This window comes from Peromyscus eremicus, chromosome 22, assembly GCF_949786415.1.
Source record: "Peromyscus eremicus chromosome 22, PerEre_H2_v1, whole genome shotgun sequence".
Classification (NCBI taxonomy): Eukaryota; Metazoa; Chordata; class Mammalia; order Rodentia; family Cricetidae; genus Peromyscus; species Peromyscus eremicus.
This window is the reverse complement of record NC_081437.1, coordinates 13,896,676-13,921,153: the sequence shown is the minus strand read 5'-3', so window position 1 is coordinate 13,921,153 and position 24,478 is coordinate 13,896,676. Positions and strand designations below refer to the sequence as shown.

Below are 24,478 nucleotides of genomic sequence, written 5' to 3'. Positions count from 1 at the left end.
CCAGCTTGTATCAAGTTGATAAAAAAACTAACTAGTTTATTAGTCCTTTGTTAAGACTACGACTCATATGGTTGTGAAATCTAATTTATGGCATTGGCTTTATGGATGGCTGTGTCCTACAAAGACGCAAGAAAGACATCTAATCGCTCCTTCCCGTAGACGCTACAGTGTAGAGGAGCTTCCTTGGTTTGGGCTTGGCTCTTCAGTTTGCACCAGAAAATAGATTAACTGTGAACTGTGAAGTCTCCACTGGGCCTTTTGTCCCCGTGACCTCTGACCCAAGAAGGGACGATCCCCTGTCGGGGCCTTCACTTTAGCCTCAGTCCCTGATAAGTCACTCAGACCTGTTCCCAACCTGCAACCTGGATCACAGCAGCCTGGAGGAGAGCTGAGGCATCTAGGTCACAGCAACTGACCTCTGAAAGGAGCGGGACACGAACATCTGCTGCTGTAAGCTGCAAAGACCTCTGAGTCATTGTGCTGCATAATCTTGCAAAAACCCAATTGACGGAGTCCAAACTTTGGAAGTTTCTAGAAGGGAAAGAAGGCTCAGCCAGTACGGTTACCACCAAGCCTGACAACTTCCGTTTGTTCTCTGAACCCACATTGTGGATGGAGAGGAATGACTCCTGCTGAGTTGTCCTCTGACCTCTACATTTAAGCCTCCATCGCCACCACCCCCCACATCCCCACAGTCAGTACACGTGAAACGAAGAAAGGAAGAAAAGAGAGGGAATTCCATCTCCAATGGAGCTTAAGAACTCCCACATTCTCCCTTCACATCATGAAATCAAAAAGGAAAGTGAGAGTCTGTGGAAGTGGGTCGGTCAGACAAGTGCCCTCCATGCAGGGACCTGAATCCTAGCACCCATGTGAGAAAAAAACGTGGGTGTAGATGGGTGCTCTGTAAGCCCAGAGTAAGCAGGCAACGACAGACCGATCCCTGGAGGTCAAAGGCCAGTCAGTCTAGCCAATCCATGAGTGCAGGGTTCAGGGAGAAACACTATTTACACACACACACACACACACACACACACACACACACTTCAAAAGAGAAGAACTATTGGGGAAAATACCCAGGGTTACCCTCTGGTTTCCATCCACATACATACATGCACATACACACATACAGTAAACACACAAAAGAAATATATGTATTATGTTGTATTTTTATCCTACCAAAAGGAAAACAACATCTATATCATTACCTACTTTAATATCTGTGTCTACCAATGTTTTCTTTCACGTGTATGGTGGCATTTTACACACACTGCTCTGCCCTTGGCTTTTTATACTTACTTCTTTGAGACAGTTCAGTATAAATATACGGAGGTCTACTATGATTATCCCTTTGATGTGTCCCTTATTTAGCAATTTGAAATCATACTTATGTAAGATTTGTAGGATATTTAACAACGTGCATAGGTGTTCATGGAGTTATTAATTGAAAATAAACACCTAGCGGATGACAGAGTGCTGGAGAGCTTCGCCAGCCTGTAAATCTGTTGACTGGCCTCTTTCAAACCACGTAGCTCGATGCAAGGTTGCCGTTTGCTCTTGCAAATCCCTGCAATGATCCAGCTACCTTGCTCTTTGTCCTAGTGACTTGGCCTTTGTAACCAGAGAAGTGGTCTGGCTCTTGATCCAAGGAGATACTGGAGAAACGGCCAGCACAAGACAACAGGCAGGGTTATTACGTTCTGCTGATTGGACGCCCTTTTCTTTTCCACGCTGAGCTTAACCCCAGCACGGCTGGCCCACAGCACATCTCCGTTGCTTGCCAACAATTAATGAGAAAGAGACACGTTACAGGCATGGACTCGCCAATACCAGGGTCCTTTCAGTCCTGCAGAAACTATATAAAGCCGATCCTAGTTGGAGTCCCAGGAACAGGCTTTCCTGGGAGATCGTTTTGCGTGTCCCATCTGAGTTTCCTTTCTGCCGGGGCCAGATGGCTGCTGGGAAGCAGTGTCAGGGAGGGCAGAGACGGGGTTAGGTCCAGAGAGTCTTAAAAACCTACTGAGGCTACACCCTTGTTTTCTTTCATCATGGGAGTGATCGTACTGGAATAGGCAACCTAACAAACAAATCGTTCACTCTGGGGGACCAACGAGGTGAGAGGTTACAGGGGTGTGGGCGCTCCTCCCCCAAACAGCTGCACCCGAAAGCCTTCTGCAGCAGGCTTGAGGGCTTCCCCACAGCTGCCTAGGTGGAGCTCCACTATTCTGATCTTCCTCTACATCCTCGAGCCCCTCCCCCAGGCCACCTGCAGCAGGACCAGATGGTACAGGACAGCTGGATACTCAGGCAGAATCTCCTGCCCTCCTCTGCCGCTACAGGCAGGGGTGTAAACTGACAACAAGCCCATCTTTCCCAAGGGAGTGCAGCTAAATGCTCCCAGATGGCGGTTGCTTGGCTCAGAGGACACTTACTCTTGGCAGAGGGCGTCCCGTAACCCAGGCTAGTCTCGAACTTAATACGGTGCCAAGGATGACCTTGAACTCCTGACCCTCTTGGCTCCAGCTTCTGGAGTGCCGGCATTACAGGCGTGGACCACCACACCTGGTTTATACACTGAGCTATGTTCTCAGCTCCAATAACCTTGATAGGTTTTTTAAATTTTAATTTGTTTTATGTGTGTCTATTATTGTGATAGAGGTTTCTATTGCTGTGATAAAATACCATGACCAAAAGCAACTTGGGGAAGAAAGGGTTTATTTCATCTTACAACTCTCAGGCCATACTCCATACTAAGGGACGTCAGGGCTGGAACCTGGAGGCAGGAACTGAAGTGGGAGCCATGGAGGAAAAAAATACTGTTTAATGGTTTTTTCACTCATGGCTTACTCAGCGGCTTTTTAAGTATAACTCAGGATCACCTGCCCAGGGGTGAGACCCTCCTACTCCCGTGGGCTGGATCTGCCCATGTTAATTGTTAATCAAGAAAATTCCCTACAGACTTGCATACAGGCAATCTGATGGAGGCATTTTCTCCACTGAGGATCCTCTTCCCAGCTTGTGTCAAGTCAACATAATAACCAAGCAGGACAATGTGCCTGAGCACGTGCCTGGGTATATATATGCAGTACTTACAGATGCCAAGGCATTTGTGACCAGTCACTACTGTGGGTGCTGGGAATCGAACTCGAGCCCCCTTACGAACGTGCTCTCACCCTTTGACCCATTTCCCTTGCTCCTACTCTTGACAGTTCTGAGGAGACTGGCTGGATGTTTAGCAGCTCTCCCACGGTCTGCGTTCATCTGATGCTCTTTTCTCACAGTTAGACTGACGCCACGGGTTACGGGACTGAGACCAGAGTCCAAGCCTCCTCCTGTCACAGCAGATCAAAGATAGGAGATCATGATTTCTCAACGGTGACACCTGGATGATGTGTCTCCAGTGGAGCCTCCAGGTCCCTCCACTTTAAAGTCACTGTTTCCTCATTCTCATGGTCTGTGGTTAGGAGAGTCGATAAGCCCATCCCAGCCTCAAAGGGAAAGGGGGCTGATACCCAACTCTTAGAGAGGAGAGAGTCCACATACTTTATTTGAAGTTTCTTAATGGGAAAGCTTCTTCCCTCTCCTCTCTCCACCCAGCCCATTTATTTATCTAATTATTTGTATACACAGCACATTTTTCATTAAACACACTGTATCCTCTGTGGAATACATGTTCTGCCTTTAGGGAAGCTGGACTTCCTCAGCAATAGAGGGTGAACAGAGATCCATCTTGAAGCTCACGATGGACTTTAGAAGAGGGGTCTTGAGAACAGGCACTCAAACATGAACTCAGTGTGGCACATCGGCTCTACTGCCTAGGGCCAGGTGTTTGACTTATAATCTCAATTTTGCTCTTTAAAAATATGAGTATGAGCCGGGCAGTGTTGGCGCCCCCCTTTAATCTCAGCACTCTGAGTTCAGTCTCCCAGACCTACACAGGAGAAGGAAAGAACTGAGTCCTGTGACTTGTCTTCTGACCTCCACATGTGTGCTATGGTATCTGAGGATGCGTGTACACACACACACACACACACACACACACACACACACACACACACACTGTGATAAAAACCTTAAAAACTGAATACTCTGTTATCGGTGTTATTATCATGCTATTCATAATCGTTAAATAGGATCAGCATAGATGTCTGTCGATGGAAGGATGAGCGACAGTGGGTGTCGGCCATGAAAGCAGCAAGAGACAGGGAGAGCAAGGATGAAATCCTTAAACACAGAGGGACTGTGGAGAAGAGAGAGGGTGATGAAATGCATGAGTCATTGAAGCAGAATGGGGGTGGGTTGGTATTTGGGGGAGGAAGACACGGTCAGGGGACGTGGAGGGTGGCCGAGGGGGAGGAGTCAGATGAGGACAGAATATAAAGGAAAGTGTGTATGTATGAGGACGCCCCAATGGAAGCCATCACCTTGTACGCTAACGTACAAATGGGTTTAACACAAAAAGAACGAGGACCATTGCTCAGTCGATAGCGCTTAACGAGCATGGATGAAGCCCTGGGTTTGATCCCCAGCACCCCAGACACTGGGGCTGCTGCCACACACCAGTGATTCTATCACTCCAGAAGGTACAGGCGGAAGTTCAGGGTCATCCTCCGCTACATAACAAGTTTGAGGCCAGCCTGGGCTATATGAGATCCTATCTGAAAAGGCAAACAAAACCCAAATGGATACTAACTATTAAGAACACTATTTTGATACAGGGCTGTGAAAGAATTCATGAGATGATTTGCTGTAAATTGCTCCGGAACACAGTCATCTCGGTCTATATGATTAGCCATCACCTCTTACGTAATTTTAGCAAATTAAGAAACTGTGTGCACATCTGTATACACATGAAGAGACAGAGAGAGAAAACAGGTGGTTGGGGGCCTGTAGAGATGGTTCAGCGGTTAAGAGCACTGGCTGCTCTTCCAGAGGTCGGGAGTTCAATTCCCAGTAACCACATAGTGGCTCACAACCATCCACAATGAGATTTGGTGTTCTCTTCTGGCCGGCAGGCATCCACGCAGGCAGAACATTGTATACATAATAAATAAATCTTAAAAGAAAAATTAAAAAAAAAAAACAAAACCTCCCAAACCCAACAACAACAAAAATGGGTGGTTTGTAATACGGTCAGTTCTTATTTTGTTCTTGGTCACCAGTGTGGTCTAAGTGTCTATAACAGAGCCTTGCCATTTCTCCAGTAACGCAAACACAGAGACTTCCCAGATTAATGCCACGTGACCCTGCTGCAAGGTTGGAAAAGGACCGCTACCTCATACCACGGCTGGAAAGAGAACTTGCAAAAGCCTTTCTGAGGAGTGTCTTGGCAACGTGTGCCGTAAGCAGTAACAGGCTGCAGACTTGCTGACCCAGCGGTTCCATTCAGAGCTGTTTATCCAGATGGAAATCTCGTTCAGTAGATGCGTGCAAAGATCTAGCCATGCAGATACCCAGAGCATTGATATTAAAAGCAAAAACCAGCAACAACCGAAAGCCTGTATAAGGTGATGGATACTCATTTAAATATTTACATTTATTTTACTTTATGTATATGAATGTTTTACAGGCACATCACGTGCATGTCTGTTGGATCCCCTGGAAATGGGGTTTCGGATGGTTGTGAGACTTCATATGGGGTGCCTGGGAATTGAACCCAAGTCCTCTGTGAGAGCAAAAAGTGCTCTTTACCACGAAGCCACCTCCCTAGCCCCCATTATGAACATGCAATCAAAAGATGTAAATATTCATAGTATGTCTAATTGACAAGGGACAGTCACAAAAGCTATGGCCAGAGCAATTTTACTTCTGTGAAACACGTGTGTGTGTGTTTGTGTGTGTGTGTGTGTGTGTGTGTGTGTGTGTGTGTGTGTATACAGAAAGTGATTAAAATGTACATGTATAGAATCTAAACAGCCAGGTTATTATCTCTAGTTGCTGAGCTCACGAGTAAGTTTCTTTCTTTCTTTTTTTTCTCTTTTCTTTTTTCTTAAATTTGGGTTTATCTGTATTTTCCAGATTGCCCATGAGTAGATTATATTATTTTGGGGAGAAGAAAAGCCAGAACTATTTTTAACATTCTCATCATAGCAAATTTGTAAAATACTTAATCAAGCTGCAAAACACTATTAAAAGATGGTTATATAAAATGAGTATTAAGCATTTATTTGATTATTTCTTGAGATAGGAGCCTGAGGGAAAATATTTGGGGAGAAAAATTTGTCAGAGAAATCATCGCCTCTATGATTCCAGGACTTCCTTTATTCCCTGGGAACATCGCGAGCGGGAAACTCAAGCTTCGTTCCAACTTGGACTTAAAGATCCGTTCTCTCCACCATGAACGCTCTTCTTCATCAGAGAGCCTGGTGTGCCCTAACCGGGCAGGAGTGGCATTCTTCCACTTCAGAGTGGCATCGAGTGGGTCTATTTCTGTTCTGCCATTGTCTGTGGTGTAAGAACTTCAGTGTGCAACACCAAGCAACAGCGTGCAACACCAAACAACAGTGTGCAACACCAAGCAAGCCGCCCAGCCCAGAGTCAAGCTGCAAACACCACCTCACACCTCCTAGATAGCTTTTGTTTGCTCAAAAATGAAAGCTGGGTTTGGGCGTGTAGGTGTGTGGGCTTGGGCTTGTGTGTGTGTGTGTGTGTGTGAGTGTGTAAAGCAACCCCACCCAGGATTCTACACTACAGAACTTAGCTCCTTTGCCGCGGACAGGAAAGAGCAGGGGACTCTTGCAGGAGGCTGAGAGGCTAGAGAACACGGGACTCGCTTTCTGCGATGCTGGTCGAGCATGCACCCTGACTAGGGCACGCTTCTCTGTCCTCACCTTGCATTCCATCTACGACAGACCTGAGAAAAAGCTGTGTGTATCATTCCGCAATGCACCCAACCGGGATAGATCCTCATCTACGACAGACCTGAGAAAAAGCTGTGTGTATCATTTCACAATGCACCCAACCGGGATAGATCCTGAAAGCCATCTCATTTAACTGCTCATCGCCTACCATGAAGCCAGGGAAGAGCACAGCAGTTAGCAGCATGATCAGTTCTCCAATGCATTTGTTTGGAAGGAAAGAAGGCCCAGGGCCCAGGCTAGCATTAGGAAATATTTCAAGCACACAAAGTTTGTTTTAGGAATATTTTAGCACATTTTTAAACTTTTTTATTTATTTATTTTTATTTTATTTTATTTTATTTTTTTTTTTTTTTGGTTTTTCGAGACAGAGTTTCTCTGTGTAGCTTTGCGCCTTTCCTGGAACTCACTTGGTAGCCCAGGCTGGCCTCGAACTCACAGAGATCCGCCTGGCTCTGCCTCCCGAGTGCTGGGATTAAAGGCGTGCGCCACCACGGCCTGGCTAACTTTTTTGTTTTTTGAGGTAGGGTCTCGTAGAATATTTAAGGCAGAATGTGGGAGGCTTTTGTCTTGATTTGAACTCTTTTAGGCCAGCCATCTAGTAGGGCAGAATTAGTTTTGGTTTTGCTCAATTTCAAGCCATAAAGACTTCAAAAGAGCTGGTGTGGTGATCCCAGCACTGGTGGATTGGGCGAGGAGGGGGAGGCACTAGGATCAGGAGTTCCAGGCTAGCCTTGTCTACCCAGCAAGCTCAAGCCCAGGCTGGGCAACAAGAGAGGCCACCTCAACACAAAACAGCAGCGGTGACCACGGGATGACAACAGAGCCCGACAACCAAACCCACCCAATCTGTGAGTAGTGAGCAAGGGGCAGAGAGTCTGTGCTGCCCGGATGTTACCCAGCAGAGCCCACCAGAGACTGGGAACCCTGGGAAAGGCCCTCCTACACTGAAGAGGAGCGGGGACTGTGGAGATCCTGATGTGGCTCCTTCAACTCAGGTAACAAGCATGGATTTGTTTCCAGCGGTGAGCCAGCTGTTACCGCTTCTCTTCCCCTCCCCCAAATCTTCCTTCATCCTTCCCTTTGTGCTAGCTAGTTCACAAATTGACCTTTGACCTACACACACCTACACACACACACATACACACCCCTCAGCATGCCTGTCCCTCTCCAGACATTAGAGAAACAGGTATAATTAAAGACATGTTTAAGTCTTAGAGGGTGATGAGAATAATATATCATATAGCATCTTAGATTACAAAGCATATAATACAATTTTTTTATTGTTTCATACAATACTCTTTTTTTTTTCAATGCTGGGATTTGAACTCAGGGCCTCAGGCATGTTAGGTTGTCTTCTCAGAGAGAAGAAATAGAGCTGCCGGGCCTTTAAGGGCTCAGTCCAGTCTGTGCCTCAGGAGGTCACAAAGCCATCCTGGATGGTGGGATGAAGGAGACTTCACTTCTTGATGGAACAAACAAACAAACAAATAAACAAAAATAAGTGCTTAAGAGTGAGGTAGAGAAAGGACTGAGGAATACATCCCACCTCTGATCTCCGTGCGTGCCCACTGGGTGAGTGCACCACACACAGGTGTATACGTGCATACACACACACACACACACACACACACACACACACACTCACACACACACACCACAGATAGTGGAAGCAGAAAGATTAGTTGGAGAGAAAGGAAGCGCAGCATATTCCAACAGTGACCTCACTCATGAGGAATCGCTTTTCTCTCCTTTGATCCTTGGTCTACGTTTGGTCTGGAATCCTTCTCCCCCTTGGAAGCCCACACCAAGCACTCTGCAGGCTCACACCGGAGAAGACACAAGACCACGCTGCATTCTGCAGGACTATAAAGGGGCGGAGAAACGTGCTGATGGATTGGAACGGAAAGACTCTTGCAGCCTTCTGGTAAAGTTGCCTAGATGTTCTCGGGGCTGGTCGGGCTGGAAGAGATTTGGTTAGGTTCCCATCTGTCCAAATTCCCACAAGAGCAGTTTGCTGGGTCAGCTGCTTAGACATTGCAACCTGTCAGAAGGCACGTGGTGGGATTCACAGGCAGAGGTGACGGTTTTTCTGACTTGAGTATGAAGCATTAGGTGATCGTTGATTTGAATAGAAATTAGAAGACAGAACTGTTTCTGGCTTTTATTAAAATAAATTAAAGAACAGTCAAGTTAAGTTAAATACACAAATATACAGTCATTGAAGTGCTTAATCCTTATGCAGCTTTTCTAAATATCTTCTGTTGAACATTTTAAACGCCACGATATTATGCATTTAACATAATTCAGTCAAAACCGCTTTGTAGTAAACTCTACTGTTTCGCTAATTATTAAATGCTAATTAATAATAGTTACAGTTTCAAGTGATCTGAAATAGCCAGGCTTCTATACACACACATTCTAAAACGATCAGTAAACACTAAGCATTCTTCAGAGCAATGATTTAGAGACACGGTCAGAGACTGCCATTAACAGTTCTAATTAGTTTGCTTTTGTTTTGTTGGAGACAGCCTCACTGTGCAGCCTTGGCTGGCCTTGAACTTGGAATCTCCCTTTCTCCCCCTTGATACAAGCCTATACCACCATGCCTGGAAAATTCTAGCCCAGCCAAGCCTCAATCAAACATTTCACTATTAGGATAAGAATTTATACTGTATCAAGCTGATAATAGAAAAATAAATAAATAAATAAAAATGGGGGAAAAAATGCTAGCCCAGCATGGTCTTGAACTCTACAGGGAGCCAAGGACAGTGACTTTGAAATTCCTTTCTTTCTTTTTTTTTTTTTTTAATTTATTTATTTATTTTTGGTATGAGTGCTCTAATTGCACACATGCCTACATGCCAGAAGAGAGCATCAGGTCCCATTATAGATGATTGTGAGCCACCATGTGGTTGCTGGGAATTGAACTCGGGACCTCTGGAAGAGCCATCTCTCCAGCCCCAACTAGCAAGATCTTTAGATATTTCAACAAATGACAACAATGACATTCTACATACATATGAATTATACATATTTTATATGTCCAGCAGCAGGGATTGGGCTCAGTCAACTTTCAGAGAGTGGGTGTTAAGACATGGTCTTGCTATATAGACCAGGCTGGCCTCCAGTGAGGCCTTTGACTTTCACATAAGGTCCTCTCCCCCACCCCCCTACCAGTAGATTAAAAAAGAAGAAAAAGAAAAAGAAAGCATGGTGCCCCAGGGACAGCCTTAGAGTAGGTAGCCAGTGATTCAGGGACATTACTCTCATGTGGTGGGTGATTCCTTGTAGTCTGCCTGCTATGGGTCGTGTATGGAATTTTCTCTAACTCGCTGTAAAAGCAGAGTCATCAATGCCTCACGAGAAAGAGACAGCAGAGTGTTCCCTGGGGTCAATAGGTAAACCTAGACCACTTTTCACAATCACCATGCTACAGCAATGTAAATGCGGAATAAAAAAAGACCGGGCTCCACTGAGAAGACATTCCAGTGTGGAAGATCAATGTCATCCCCTCTGTCGACAGCAGCCAGCAGATCTGCTTCTGCTCAGGATGTTATACAGTCAGCTGAAGAGAGGTGACGCATCGAAATCTTCCCCTAAATCGAAGCGTAAGCCCACAGAGTCGCAGTGTCTAAGAAGTACAACTCTGATGGAATTGAAAGCGTCTCCTCCATGTGTGTGTGTGCCATTTTGGCATTATGGTATTTAAAGAGACTGTTCTAGGAGATGGAGTTGGCGTGGAGAAGCCACAGGGAAAGGAATCAGAATCCTCAGAGCGAATCGGTTCTCGGAGGCACCTTCATTTTCACACTGCTCGTTCGGGTTGGGAACACTGAGGATTCCTATCTCATACAAAAATATCTACATATTAAGTGAGCGCACCAGGAGGAACAGGTTCCCTAAATGTTAGGGAAATGGTCAAATTTTAACTGGAGGACTTGTTTTCTTCCATCAGGTGTGGGGGAGATGTAGCTTCCAGGTATAAGAGGCAACAGTTGATTCTGATAGCAGAACAAGACAAAAAATGAGAAAGCAAATTGAAAACCATTTCTACGGGTGCCATTTGGGTTAAAAGAGTTAAGGCGCTGGGCGGTGGTGGCGCATGCCTTTAATCCCAGCACTCCGGAGGCAGAGCCAGGCGGATCTTTGTGAGTTCGAGGCCAGCCTGGTCTACAGAGCGAGATCCAGGAAAGGCGCAAAGCTACACAGAGAAACCCTGTCTCGGAAAAAAAAAAAAAAAAAAAAAAAAAGAGTTAAAGCAAACAATAATAATGACGAAAAGACACACACACACAGCACAAAGATGGCAAAACTCACCAATTTTAAAATTATTCTTGCTCCCTTTGCCAAAAATTGTGCTCCTCTGATACTTGAATGGAAAATTTGGTTCTGTGAGCTATTTCCAGGGTTCTCGTGGTTGTGCTATTGCCTACTTCAATATGGTGCTTCTGAGCGTGCAGTCCAGGTTTAAAAGATTTTCACCGGCTATTCCACAAGAATCCCCCGGAGACAGCATCCTGCCCGCATCATGGTTTTAAAAAGGGGGGCCTCTCCCTCTATCTGCTGACACTGGTCTTAAGGTTGCTTACCATGCAGAGACCCAGCGTCTAGTCTAGGTACACAGTTGAACTCCTGAGGCAAAACCACGGGAGGGAAAAGACCCTTGAGTAACCTGTCTCTCTTCTTCCTTCCTTCCTTTCTTTTACATAGAATAACAGAATGGCAGCAGTCCATCAGGGATAGGAAGCCGACATGTAAGAACCCTTTAGGAGTGACGTTTATTAGGAGAAAGGGTCTCGAGACCAAGATTGGACCTTGAGGTTGGCGGGGCGGGGGGTGGGGGGTGGGGGATGGGGACATTAGACAGTAATGGTACAATATGTGGGAGAGGTAAATACGATGGGGTCTTCAAGGGAAAGAGAAGCTTCCGAATAAGAACCTGGACAGGACTTCATGGAGAAAATAGCCGTGCCCGGACAGCCGAGTGGCCCAAGGCGCCAGACTCAAGAGTGAGGATGTGAGAGACAGGGAGGAAAAGAGAGCTGCCAGGAAAGGGGTGCAGAGCCCCCTTCAGACAAAGTCCCCCCGAGCAATCCCTAGGACAAAGAGGTGTCAGGTGTTTCAATGCTTTTAGGGGGTGCTGGGAAGTTGTACTCCACGTGATTCAGTTCGACACAGCACACTCGAGAGAGCGTGGGTGAACCAGGTCCCAGTTAGGACCATAAATTACAGGCTATAAAAAAACACAGCACGGAACAGCTTTCTAACTCTCTGTCCCAGGGAGAGCTTCAGGGGGAGGCGTGGCCTGATCTCTTCTGGGGATCGGGACCTCACGCAGGAGTGACCACTGTCTTAAAGGGCATTGCTGTTTCCCAGCACTTGTCTTTTTAAAGTTTTCCTCTTTTTTTGGGGGGGGGAGGGGCTGGTCTTTTATGGGGATCCTCTCCATTAGGATCATAGAGAATGTGTAATAAACTCAAGGCTCTACCATCCAGGAAAATCTCCAAATCTCCAAACTACTTTTTTTTGGGAGACAGGGAAACAGGATCTCGATGTGTATGCCAGGCTAGCCTTAAACTTTCATCAGTCTCCCACCCCCACCTACAGAATGCTGGATGCTGGCATTATGGGTATGCATGACCATGACCAGCCAGTCCATCTGTCTGTCCTCTGTCCACCCTTCCAGTCCCCATCCCTCTCTCCCCCACCTCTCTCCTTTCTTTCTTTTGGCTGGGTCTCAGTAGCTCAAACTTCTTATGCAGCCAAGACAAAGAGCGTGGACCATGGATTGCTGACCCTCTTGCCTCTGTCTCCCAAGTTCTGGAATTACAAGTACTGAGCGTGTCCCCCCACCTCCACCCCCACCCCTGTTTATGCACTGCTGGGGATGCAGCTGCGTGCCTGGCTCAAATTCCTTGAGCTCAGGTCCTTGTCTTCCCCTCCTCTTTGCTTTGCTCTCTGGGGATCTGTGTGGGATGGGTAAGGTCTCACAGTGGGTACGTTATGGGGCCCACCACGTGTGGGCAGAGAGGATGCAGTTCACCAAGGAAGCCCACCAACACCAAACATGATGTTGGTAAGCGAGATTACCTAACGCCTGCTTCTGTTTCTTACTCTTTGATCGACAGTGGGCCTTTGGAAATCCTCCGTAACAGTAGTTTTCAACCTGGGGGGTGGGCTACCACTTTGGAGTCAAATGACGCTTTCACAGGAGTCGCCTAAGACCATCAGAAAACATAGGTATTTACACTACGATTCATAACAGTAGCAACATCACAGTTACGAAGTAGCGACGAAAATAATCTTCTTAACTGTCATTTTAACTACTGTTATGAATCATAATGTAACAATTATGTTTTCCGGTGGTCTTAGGTGACCCTTGTGAAAGGATTGTTCAATCTCTAAAGGGGTCACAGTCCACAGGTTGAGAAACACTGATCTAGAGGCTACTGAAAGGGTTGGGATCCTGTCGCAGTGATGGCAAAACTCACAATGGCAGTTGTGATCAGGGTACCGTTGTTAGGGTTTAGGTACGCCATCTGGCAGGCTGTATATCCCGCCAATGTAGCAGAAAGGATGCAATGTCTGATTCAAGTGCAATCTGAGCGCGATGCTGTTCACCTCGACTCCCAGCCACTTGGGAGGCTGAGGCAAGAGGGTCACGTGAGCCCACCAACTGGAGACTGACCTGGGGAACCTACGGACAGCCCAACCGTAGGAACGTATGGTCAGAATGAGATCTGCCGTCAAGCTGGGTCCTTTGCGGTTGTACGTTTATTCCAGCAATCACCGATGTTTACTGAGATAAACAACTAAGTCAGAACAGCCACAAGCGAAGCCTGGGCGCTCCTCTCGCCTCACTTTGAAAAGGAGGAAATGGGGGAGACAGGGGGAGACAGGGTGTTTCTAGACCGCTTCACGTGGCGAACACCCGAGGTACCTGCGGACGCCTCCTGCGGGCTTTCCTTTTCATTTGCTCCTCTCGGAAAGAGTCGAAGTAGGCGCTGTCCAGCAGCTGGGCGCAGGTCAGCCTGTCGTCCGGGTTCATCTTCAGACAGCCCTTCGGCAGGGGAGACAAAGCAAAGTCGGCGTCAGAGACGGGCTGACGGGGTGAGTGGGCATCCCAAACTCCCACGGACAAACGGGTAAATGGTTTAAGGAGGCAAGCGGCAGGCTGGATGCCGGCGGCAGGGAGCTCGCCGAGCACTGGTTCAGGTTTGAGCTCCAGAGCAACATGAACTGGGTGCCTGTAACCTTAGCACTCAGGAGGCGAGAGGATCAGGAGTTCAAGATCATCCTCGACTACGTGAGTTCGAGGTCAGCCTGTGCCTGTGCCTCGTGAACCTCTGTCACCAAAAACACCAAAAAACAAATAAACAAACAAAAAAACCCAGGAACACCTCCCCCCGGAAATTAAATAAATAAATAAATGAATAAATAAACCATCAAATTATTGAGTCCTTGTTTGTTATAGCTTTTTTTTTTCTTTTTTGAGAGAGAGTATCATTTAGCTCAAATTGTCCTTGAACTTGCAATATAACGAAAGGTGATGTTAAACGCCTGATCCTGTCTCCACTTTCCAGGTGCTGGGATTACAGGCATGTGCCACCACACCTGGCTGAGTCCTTAGAACTCTTTCACAGCTAGACATGCTCTTGGCACTCAGATGTTCATGTGTACGTGCATGCATGTGTGTCTATGTGTTCATGCATGGTTCTGCATGTGTATACGCATGTGTGCATGTGTGTATGACTCTTTGTGTATGCATGTATGTATGTGTGCATGTGTGTGTATGTGTGTGTGCTCATGATTATGTAGGGGCATACATGTATGTGCAGATAAGCCTGCTCATGTGTGCCTGTGGAGGCCTGAGGTTGATGGTGGGAGTCGCTCTTGATCATTCTCCACCTTATCCATCAAGCTGGCCAGTACAGCTACTCTAGCTACCTACCTGGCTACGGAATGCCCCTTCTCTGCCTTTTGGGAGCTGGGCTCACAGGCAGGCTGCCACGCACGCTGGCATTTATGTTCAGGGGATCCAAACACAGCAAATGCTTCTCCACGGAGCCCCCTCCCTGACCTCCCACTGGGACTTCTAAGAGAAGACTGGGAGGCCCCCCCACATCAGGGGCTGTCTCCCATCCGTGACATCTTTTCACCATGAGTGGAAGCCGTTTGTCCAGTCTGGAGGCATCAGCGTCACCAGGAACACGTTAGAAATTCAAGTTCCAGGTCCTACCCTCACTGCTGAAGGGGAAGGGGGAGGTTTGGGGCCAGCCTGGGCTACACGATACCTTAGCTTGTCTTATGTTGTGGGGGAGTGAGATGGCTCGGAGGGTAAAGGTGCTTGCTGCCAAGACTGACAGGGGTCTATCTCAGGAACCCACACAGCGGGAGAAAGAACCAACTTCCACAAGTTGTCCTGTGACCCCCACATATGTGTTGTGGCATGTACACACACACAAACACACACACACCGTAAAGATCAGATCAAAAATGGAAAGACTAAGCAAACAAAATCAGCCTCTGTGAATTGAAAATGTGGGTTTATTAATAAATAGTATTCACCTATTTAATTTATTTCAATGATAGGTAATAAGTGTCTCTTATATGTTAGATATTGGTTTTGGTGCCATCGAAGAAATGAAAAGAGAAAATCAAGGAACGTGGAGCCACTAGTCATTTTACATCCACATGAGCAGGAAGCGGTGAATTAATGCTTCCTGCTAGTGCCCAGCTCATTTTCTCCACTCCTACCCAACCCAGGATCCCCTGCCCAGGGGATGGTTCCACCCACGGTGGGCAGGTTTTCCCACCTCAGCTAATTTAATCAAGATAATCCCCCACCACAGACGTGCCCATAGGCCAACCTACTCTAGAAAATCCCTCATCAAGTCCCCTTCCCTGGGTGAGTCTAGGCTGTATCATGCTGGCAATCACAGCTAACCGCCACACTTTCAAATTCATCACATTTTCATTCTGAAATCATTCACATTCTTACGTGGGGTTTTCAATCCATGGAAATGGAGTCCCCTAAATGCATTGTTTATTCAAAGAGCATTTTCAGAATCTAAGACGAGGCTGCCATCCTGAGATGCTCTGGCGCTTCAGACCAAGAACAATGTCTTGCTTGAGTAATTTTTTTTTTCTTCTTCCAAACAGGGTCTCTCTGTGGAGCCCTGGCTGTCCTGGAACTCACTCTGTAGACCAGGCTGGCCTCGAACTCACAGATCTGCCCGCCTCTGCCTCCTGAGTGCTGGGATTATAGGTGTGCACCACCACTGCTGGGCACTTGGTTATTCTTTTGAGCACTGATATTGATTTGATGGAGAGAGGGCTTGCTGTGGGATGTATGGCAAATGTGTTGCTTATTAATCAATAAAACACTGATTGGCCGTTGGCTAGGCAGGAAGTATAGGCGGGGCAAGGAGGAGAATAAAGCTGGGAAGTGGAAGGCTGAGTCAGAGAGACACTGCCAGCCGCCACGATGAGAAACAGCTTGTGAAGATGCCGGTAAGCCACGAGCCATGTGGCAAGGTATAGATTAAAGGAAATGGATTAATTTAAGCTATAAGAACAGTTAGCAAGAAGCCTGCCACGGCCATACAGTTTGAAAGCAACATAAGTCTCTGTGTTTACTTGGTCGGGTCTGAGTGGCTGTGGGACTGGCAGGTGAAAGAGATTTGCCCTGACTATGGGCCAGGCAGGAAAACTCCAGCTACAAGGGCTCCTGAGTCCCCATCTCCCCAAATAACAGTTTCTGTTAAAAACGGACAAGTTCATAGAAGGATTTCTCTCAGCCAGCTTCAAACCTGGTAAAAGGTCTGAAGTTGGGATTCGAGAAACAAATGGCAGAGTCCAACGTGGGGTTTGCTTTGTTCTAAAAAAATAATTCAAAAGTTGTTTGTGAGAGGGTGTGTGAGTGTATATGTGGGCACACATGTCGGGGTGGGGGTGGGGTCAGAGGATAACTCTGTGAAGTTAGTGCTCTCCATCTTTATGTGGGTTCCAGGAATTGAACTCAGGTCATCAGGCCTATGCTCATGCCTTTATCCCCCTCCTCCTCCTCCTCCTCCTCCTCCTCCTCCTCCTCCTCCTCCTCACATTTAAAATGACTATTCCCGACTTGGGCGATGTGTTCCGCACAGCCTCTTCCCCACCTCTGTGCTGAATGACCAGGTTCAGTAATCATAGTTAATTCCCACATACCTTCATGAAGTTTAAAGCCACAGGCTGAACATTCGAGAATTTTTCTTCAAGGGTTTCCTGGAAAACAAAGAGATTCAGTGTTACCTAACCACAAAGTAATGAATATGTACATGTATGTATGTGTGTGTGTATTTCAGAGTCTCAGGGAACTGAATTCACAGCCCATGCATGCTGGGCAAACATTCATCTCCCCGCCCACAGTGTGTGTCTAACAAAACACTTGGGAGAAACGCCCTTAATATGTTTGAGGACGCTTTTTAAGTTTTTTTTTTTTTTAAACACGCTTTTACATAATTTTGTAGTGCAGTATTAAGGTTCAGAGATCTAAAACTAGGGTTGCTTTCTTAATTTTGCAGTGGATTACTCTTGGTGCTAGTAGTCCTGGGAGGGAAGGGAACAGGGACGCTTCAAATACGAAACACGCCCCACCGGAGATCCTGCCGCAGGGCATGGCTGTTGGGGCCTGGCATGTGAACGAGGATGCTCTGAGCATTCTTGAGAACATACTGACTCACATACTGAGAAACACTACAGCAATCGGCAGGAGGTGAAGCTTCTCAAAACAGCCGGGAGGGGAGAGAGTGGAGAAATCGCAAAGTTGATAGCAACATTCTGCCTTTCAAATCGGACAGCAGAGGGGTGAATTTGCTGTAGCTAATTCTTTACAGTAGACACGTGACATGAGTAATTCTTGTGTGACTTTTTCCTTTTCCACTTTTTCATGTGTGTGTGTGCATGTGTCGGGGTGAATGTGCATGTGTGTGTTCATGGAGGCAAAGGCTGAGAGGTCAAGAATTGTCCCCTACTGTCCTCCACCTTTTCCGCTGAGGCAGGGTCTCTCAAACCCAGAGCTTATCAATATGGCTGGTCTCTTTAGCCCGTTGGCTTAGGAATCACTTTCTGAGGTGAGAACTATCAGCAGGCCACCCAGACTAGCCAGCCTTTATATGGACCTGGGGGCCTCCAAACTCTCTTCCTCACACTCAAGTGAGACACATGCCTTCACTGCTGAGCCATCTGTCCAGCCCTCTTTTTTAACCTTTATCTTTAACTTTGTATTGTATTTGTGAAAAATTTTACAAACTATGTACAGCAAAAAATAAAAAAATTAATGATAAAAAAAATCTTTGATAAATGATGGCATCATGGACTTGAGTCACATGGCACATGGCACCATCCGGCTTCTCGGGTCTCCCATGTTTGAGCGTCCCTGGCTGCAGCATGGTGGTCATGCCTCTCCTGAAGGTTCTCTCTTTCCCTCCACTGGATGAATGGGCAGACAGTACGGAGATGGTTTGTGTTGGTATTGGCCTGAGACAGAAGCTCTCTCTCTGTCTTCCCGGTTGGCCCGGAACTCACTATGTAGACCAGGCTGACCTTCAACTTGTGGCATCCTCCTGCCTCTTGCTTTTCCAGAGCTGGAATTACAGGCTTGGGTCACAACACCAAGATTAACACGGTGTTTGAGGGGGTCAGACCCTGAGCTTAGGTGACCTGATAGAGGGAGCTAGACCAGGCTAGACTAAGAGCAGACATGTCCATGGATCAGGAACTGCAAGGGTACAGTAGATTTTGTAGAATGAACTTCTAGGAGGAAATGCAAATTCTGAAACAAAGGTGTTTATTTTTTTATTTATTTTTTATGAAGGGAAGTGGGTAGCCCAGAGTCTCCTCTATGTTTCAGGCTGGACTTGAACTCATAATCCTGCAGCTACTGCCTCCCAGGTGCTAGGATTATAGGCACACTGAGCCTGACTTGGAAAATGCTTTTATTTTTTATTTATTTCTATTGCTCTCAGGTTTGTCCTGTGAGATGGAAAAAACACTTGAGAGAGAACATGCCTTCAAAATAAAGAAAATTGTTTGAAGTACTATTTATTTGTGAGGAAATAATTATTTCAAGGAAAGTTAACTTTAGTGTTCGACCAAAAACATCAAGGTGTTGTGTGATACTAAGCATGATTTAAATTTAAATGTCCATGAATTATGGAAGAGTTAGGTCAGGCAAACTGTTACTTTCCTTTATCATCTTTTTTTTTTTTTTTTTTTTGGTTTTCGAGACAGGGTTTCTCTGTGTAGCTTTGGAGCCTGTCCTGGAACTCACTCTGTAGCCCAGGCTGGCCTCGAACTCACAGAGATCCACCTGCCTCTGCCTCCCAAGTGCTGGGATTAAAGGCGTGCGCCACCACCGCCCGGCTTCCTTTATCATCTTTATTAATTATTACTTTAGTATGTATGTGGTGGTGGTGGTGGGTAGGTACACATGTGTGCCAACGTGGAAACCACATAAGTGTGTGAGGGGACCAGAGGACGACACTCGGTGTCCTTCTCTATCTATCGTACGCCTTACTTCCTTGAGTTAGGGTCTATCACTGAACCTGGAGCTGTTTTTAAGTCTGGCCGGCAGTCAGCAAGCCCCAGTGTCCCAATGTCCCCTGTTCCCACTGCTGGCACTGTGGGTGTTTACAACCACACCCCCCTTTTTGCACGGGTGCTGGGTGCTCATTGTTTATATAATAAGCGCTCTTAGCCTCTGAGCATCTCTCTCTGTCCCTGGTGTGTGTGTGTGTGTATGAAAGAGAGAGAGAGAGAGAGAGAGAGAGAGAGAGAGAGAGAGAGAGAGAGAGAGAGAGAGATTTACTATATAGCTCTGGCTGCCTTGTTCCAGAATTTGACATATGGCATCAAACTTGTGCTAATAGACCTGAGTGTTGGGGTTATAGCCATGCTACGATGCCTGGATTTTTATACCTAGTTTTTGAGTCAGGGCCTCAGAACTGCCCAGGCTGGCTGGCCTCGAGCTCTTGAGCTCAAATGATCAAGCATCTCCAATAGTTAGGAATTTCTTTGTGCCCCACTGTGCGTGGCTTATGCATTTTAAACGGACTCACTTCGATTCTGCATCAGTGTTTCGTGTGGAAAACAGCAGCCCCAAAGCACACATGTGGAACACGCATCTGCTTACAGAAACAATACAAACAATAAACAATCCAGCCCCGAGCCGTTTACCATGTCTTCTGGTTCAGGTATGCTGATGCCACGGAAAAACTGGTTACTTTTAAAGATAGACTGATGTCTTGGGATGAGTTTTCCTGTAAAACACAAACCACACAGCTCACGATAACTCGGGCTAGAAAATTATAAAGCGTATCGCAAAAATCTCCTAGGATGGGAGGTGTTCAGGGAACACTATGCCTGAGTGTTCCCTGCAGACACCGGCAGTGTGAACCTGTGCAAAGGCCCCTGTGCTCTGGCGAGGACCACTCTCCACACAGTTCTCCTTGTCACACACCTCCCTGTAAGACTGAGAGAGTGCGGCTGGGGTTTTCATCTCCTTTCCTAACAATCGCTGGATGGAATTGATAGCTTCTCTATGCTAGCAGGAGCTTGTCTATTCCAGGCTGGCCTCAAACTATGTAGCCAAGCATGACCTTGAACTCTTCACATTCCTGCCTCTGCTTCCCAAATTCGGGGATCACAAGCATGGGCCACCATGCCTGATCCATGCAGGGCTGCAGTTCAAACCTAGGGATGGATGCATGCTTGTCAAGCACACCCTACCACTGAGCTGTGTGCCCCAGCCTGAGAACTGCTGGTTTTCATTTCCACCGCACCAGTGAGGAAAATGAGGCTGAGAGGTTCGTTAACTGGTCATACGAAAGGGAGTCAAAGCAGGTCTGTCTAAAGAGTTGGAGAGCTGAGCAGACACACACACACGTAGAAGGGGTGACCCACAGTGATGCTCTGCCCCACACTTCCGTGTTCCCCAGGAGAATGAGGAGAGAGAAGCAAAGAGTTGCCCAGCAAAAGCCAGAGCATTTTTCTGGGAAAGAATCGGTGTATTCATCCTGTGGAATGAGGGATTCATTAATGGCTTTGCATCCAGGCTCCTGGAATGGCTCTGTAGTCTACACTGGGTCAGATCCCCTTCCAACCACGGGAGACTGCAACTTCTGACTGTCGAGAATAACACAAAGCTCATGAGACAAGCTTTCAAGTGGGCTGGTGGGCTCAGTGGGAGAGGGCGTGCTTAGCATACCTGAGAGGCCCTGGGTTCCACCTCCAGCAACACACACACACACACACACACACACACACACACACACACACACACACACACACCAACCTCTCCAATCTTATTTCTATTCTTCACCTTATGGGGGTGTATGACTTCAGGCTAACCATGGAGGCTTCTGGAACCTTAGTTTCACTTATAAAATAGGCACAATTTAAAGTGATGTAACTTGGGGCTGGAGAGATGGCTCAGCAGTTAAGAGCACTTGCTACTCTTCTAGAGGACTCAAGTGCAGTTCCCAGAAGCCACATGGGTCAGATTCACAACTCTCTGTAACTCCAGCTCCAGGGGTGTTCTACATTCTCTTCTGTCTCTGTGGGCATCTATACATTTGTTGTTGATTTTTGTTTTTTTTTTAAGATAGGGTCTCTCTACATAGCCCTGGCTGTCCTGGCACTCACAAGGCTGGCCTCGAACTCACAGAGATCCTCCTGCCTCTGCCTCCTGAGTGCTGGGATTAAAGGCATGTGTCACCACACCTGGCCAAAATAAAACGGGTGGATTTCTGTGAGTTTGAGGCCAGTCTGGTCTATAGTGTGAGTTCCAGGACAACCAGGGCTACACAGAGAAACCCTGTCTCAGAAAAAAAAAAAAATCCAATAAAACTAAATAAAACAAAACTAAAAATCTAAAACACCCTCCCCCCAGATAATACATTCCTTAACAGGTTTTTTATTTTATTTTATTATTTATACTTCACTCATGTCAAGTACTATACAAGCCGCCAAGGGAGAGAAGCAGTTAAACAGTCCTGATCAGCCACAACACCTCTAACCAGCATGTGAGATATGAATAAATGTGCAATAGTGGTACCCACATGTCAGTGACAACCAACAGCTGTCTAACTGGACGTAAGGCCCATTCAGAGGGAGGGAAGTCATGTCTGGCAGCTTCCCTGGCCTAGTGAGGTCATGGGCTTTGGAAAAGAATACACCACAGCCACTTGTCTAGACCAGCAATAAGTCCTTACTGCATTCTAAATCTTATACTTATATCCCCAGGTAAGTACAGCCACAACCCCTCACCCGAAAGGCCTCTCTTTATAGCAAATAGAGACCATCACAGAAAACCACAGCTGGACACAACGCAGAGATCCACAGGCCACGGGGAGCCCGCTACCATGGAAACATCTACATTGCAGCTCCATCTATGGTTCAGGCAACATCAAGGAGAAGGGGTGGAGAGACTGTAAGAGCCAGAGCACCAGGAAGTCTGTAGAGAAAGAGTCCTTCCTAGAAATAGCAAGACTGGAACAAATAATATCCACAGACACACCAATGTGGAAGGGGGATTCTCACGGGGTCCCACTCCGAACGAAGAACTATGGGCAGCTAACAACTCCTGAGAGAGGGGAAATTAGCCCCTTCATGAGCTCCCTTACTGGTGGCAGACTGGTCAGCCACAAAGCCATATACACACAAATAATAAAAAAAATGGACTCAGGTTATATATATATATATATATATATATATATATATATATATGTACACATATAAATGTACATATGTTCACATACATATATATGTATGTATATAACAATAATCAAAGAAAAAGAGGCTATCATCTTGGCATGGGGGAGCATGGGAAGGGTTGGAGGGAGAAAAGGGAGGGGGAAATGTGATGTAATTCTATTTCAATTAAAAACCTATTAAGAAAACAATAAAAGATTAATTTGGAAAAAAGGAGTTGCTTTCTTTTACTTATATGTGTGGCTGGGGAGTAGGGGTGGGGGTAGGGTTACACACATGAATGCAGGGCCAGAGGTGTTGAATTCCCTGGAGCTGGAGTTACAGGCAGTTTTGAGCCACCTTATAGAGGTTCTGGGAACCAAACTTGGGTCCTCTGCATGAGCAGTATGGGCTCTTAACCCCGTCTGTCCAGACCACAAGTTTTTTTCTTAAAACTGAGGATTCTTAACTTGTAAGGTACTGTGCAGATGAATTACGCTAATATCACTTTAAATGTTGGCTGCCCTGATCAGGAAATCATATGAGACTTACTGGATTTCCTTGGCAAGTCCTCCGCAGACTCACGGCTGGCACTATGTGTTCAGACAGGACTGGGCTTCGGCTACAGCCGAGAGACCAGAGACCTTCCCGGCAGAGCCTCTGAGAAGCAATGTGCTTCCTGCTCTCATGACATTATCTATCGCACGGGTGCTAGAAAGGCACATGTGGACCACAGAATGCAGTTCATACCCAGTGTCCTGATGATCAAATAAAGTTGGTCCACGTCTGATTTTCCTGGCCAGAGCGGCTGACCCGTCAGGAGCTCCGCAAAAACACAGCCGACGGCCCACACGTCCACGGAGGAACCGTACTTCGTGTCTCCCACGAGAAGTTCAGGGGCTCGGTACCACCTGGTGGCAACGTAGTCCGTGTAGGCGTCTCCTGGAACTGCAAGGGAGAGCATCAGGCAGATCAGATGATGTCGTCTATCCTGGCCTGAATGCCTCTGACCCACACTCCCCGGAGCGGCTGGTACAGCAGCTCATTCTGAGGGCTTCTGTGGCTCTCAGCCGGGAGGAGACACTCACTGAGCCAGGGCCCCAGTGAACACTGAGTGCGCCCTAGCTGGAGAACATGGGAGAATCGTCCCGGACAGGTGTCAGAATTCCTGTCCTGTCACCTGAGTCTAAGCCAGATCTCACTTGTTTCTATTTCTCATCAGCACGGTGCTTGGTTTTGGTTAGATGGTGTCCTCCACAAAAACATAGGTTTGAAGTCCCAGTTTCTGATACCTGTGAATTTGACCTTGTGTGGAAATAGGGTCTTTTCAGACGTTGCTGAGTTATACTGAGGCAGGCCCTGAATTCAGGGACTGGTGTGTATGTGTGTGTATGTGTGGACAGAGAGACAGAGAGAGAGAGAGAGAGAGAGAGAGAGAGAGAGAGAGAGAGAGAGAGAGAGAGAGAGAGAGAGAATATGTATATGTGCATGTATGTAGCCAAAGATTCCCCTTAGGTCTTTGTTCCTCACACCCACCCATCCACCCACCCCTTTTTTTTGTTTGTTTGTTTTTTCAAGACAGGGTTTCTCTGTGTAGCTTTGCGCCTTTCCTGGAACTCATTCTGTAGCCCAGGCTAGCCTTGAACTCATACCCTGAATGCGCCCGATCTCATCTGATTTTGTAAGCTAAGCAGTTTTGGGCCTGGTTAGTACTTGGATGGGAGACCCCTTTTTTTAAAGACAGTGTCTCATGTACCCCATGTTGTCTTTGAACTCCTAATGCCCCTCCTCTACCTTCAAGTAGAGAGAGGTGAGCCACATACCTGTTTATGTGTGCTAGGTAGGCACGTGCGCATCCCAGCCACATCCCTAACCCTTACCTTGAT

The 24,478-nt window shown here is 46.7% G+C and overlaps 1 protein-coding gene across 4 annotated transcripts in view; it reads right to left on the bottom strand.

The window, feature by feature from the left end:
- Cdkl4 (cyclin dependent kinase like 4) overlaps positions 1-24,478 on the bottom strand; it is a 62,643-nt gene that overhangs the window by 8,742 nt on the left and 29,423 nt on the right. For 3 of the 4 annotated variants that reach the window (XM_059248484.1, XM_059248483.1, XM_059248486.1), the window contains exons 6-10: positions 23,343-23,540; positions 20,079-20,161; positions 17,070-17,126; positions 13,801-13,920; positions 10,027-10,861 (exon numbers count right to left, since the gene is read on the bottom strand). In XM_059248484.1, coding sequence (XP_059104467.1) covers positions 10,760-10,861; positions 13,801-13,920; positions 17,070-17,126; positions 20,079-20,161; positions 23,343-23,540 — 560 coding nt within the window. In that variant the 3' untranslated portion in view covers positions 10,027-10,759. Of the gene's footprint in view, positions 1-10,026; positions 10,862-13,800; positions 13,921-17,069; positions 17,127-20,078; positions 20,162-23,342; positions 23,541-24,478 lie in introns of those variants that run through there. The other variant, XM_059248485.1, reaches the window with a different exon arrangement.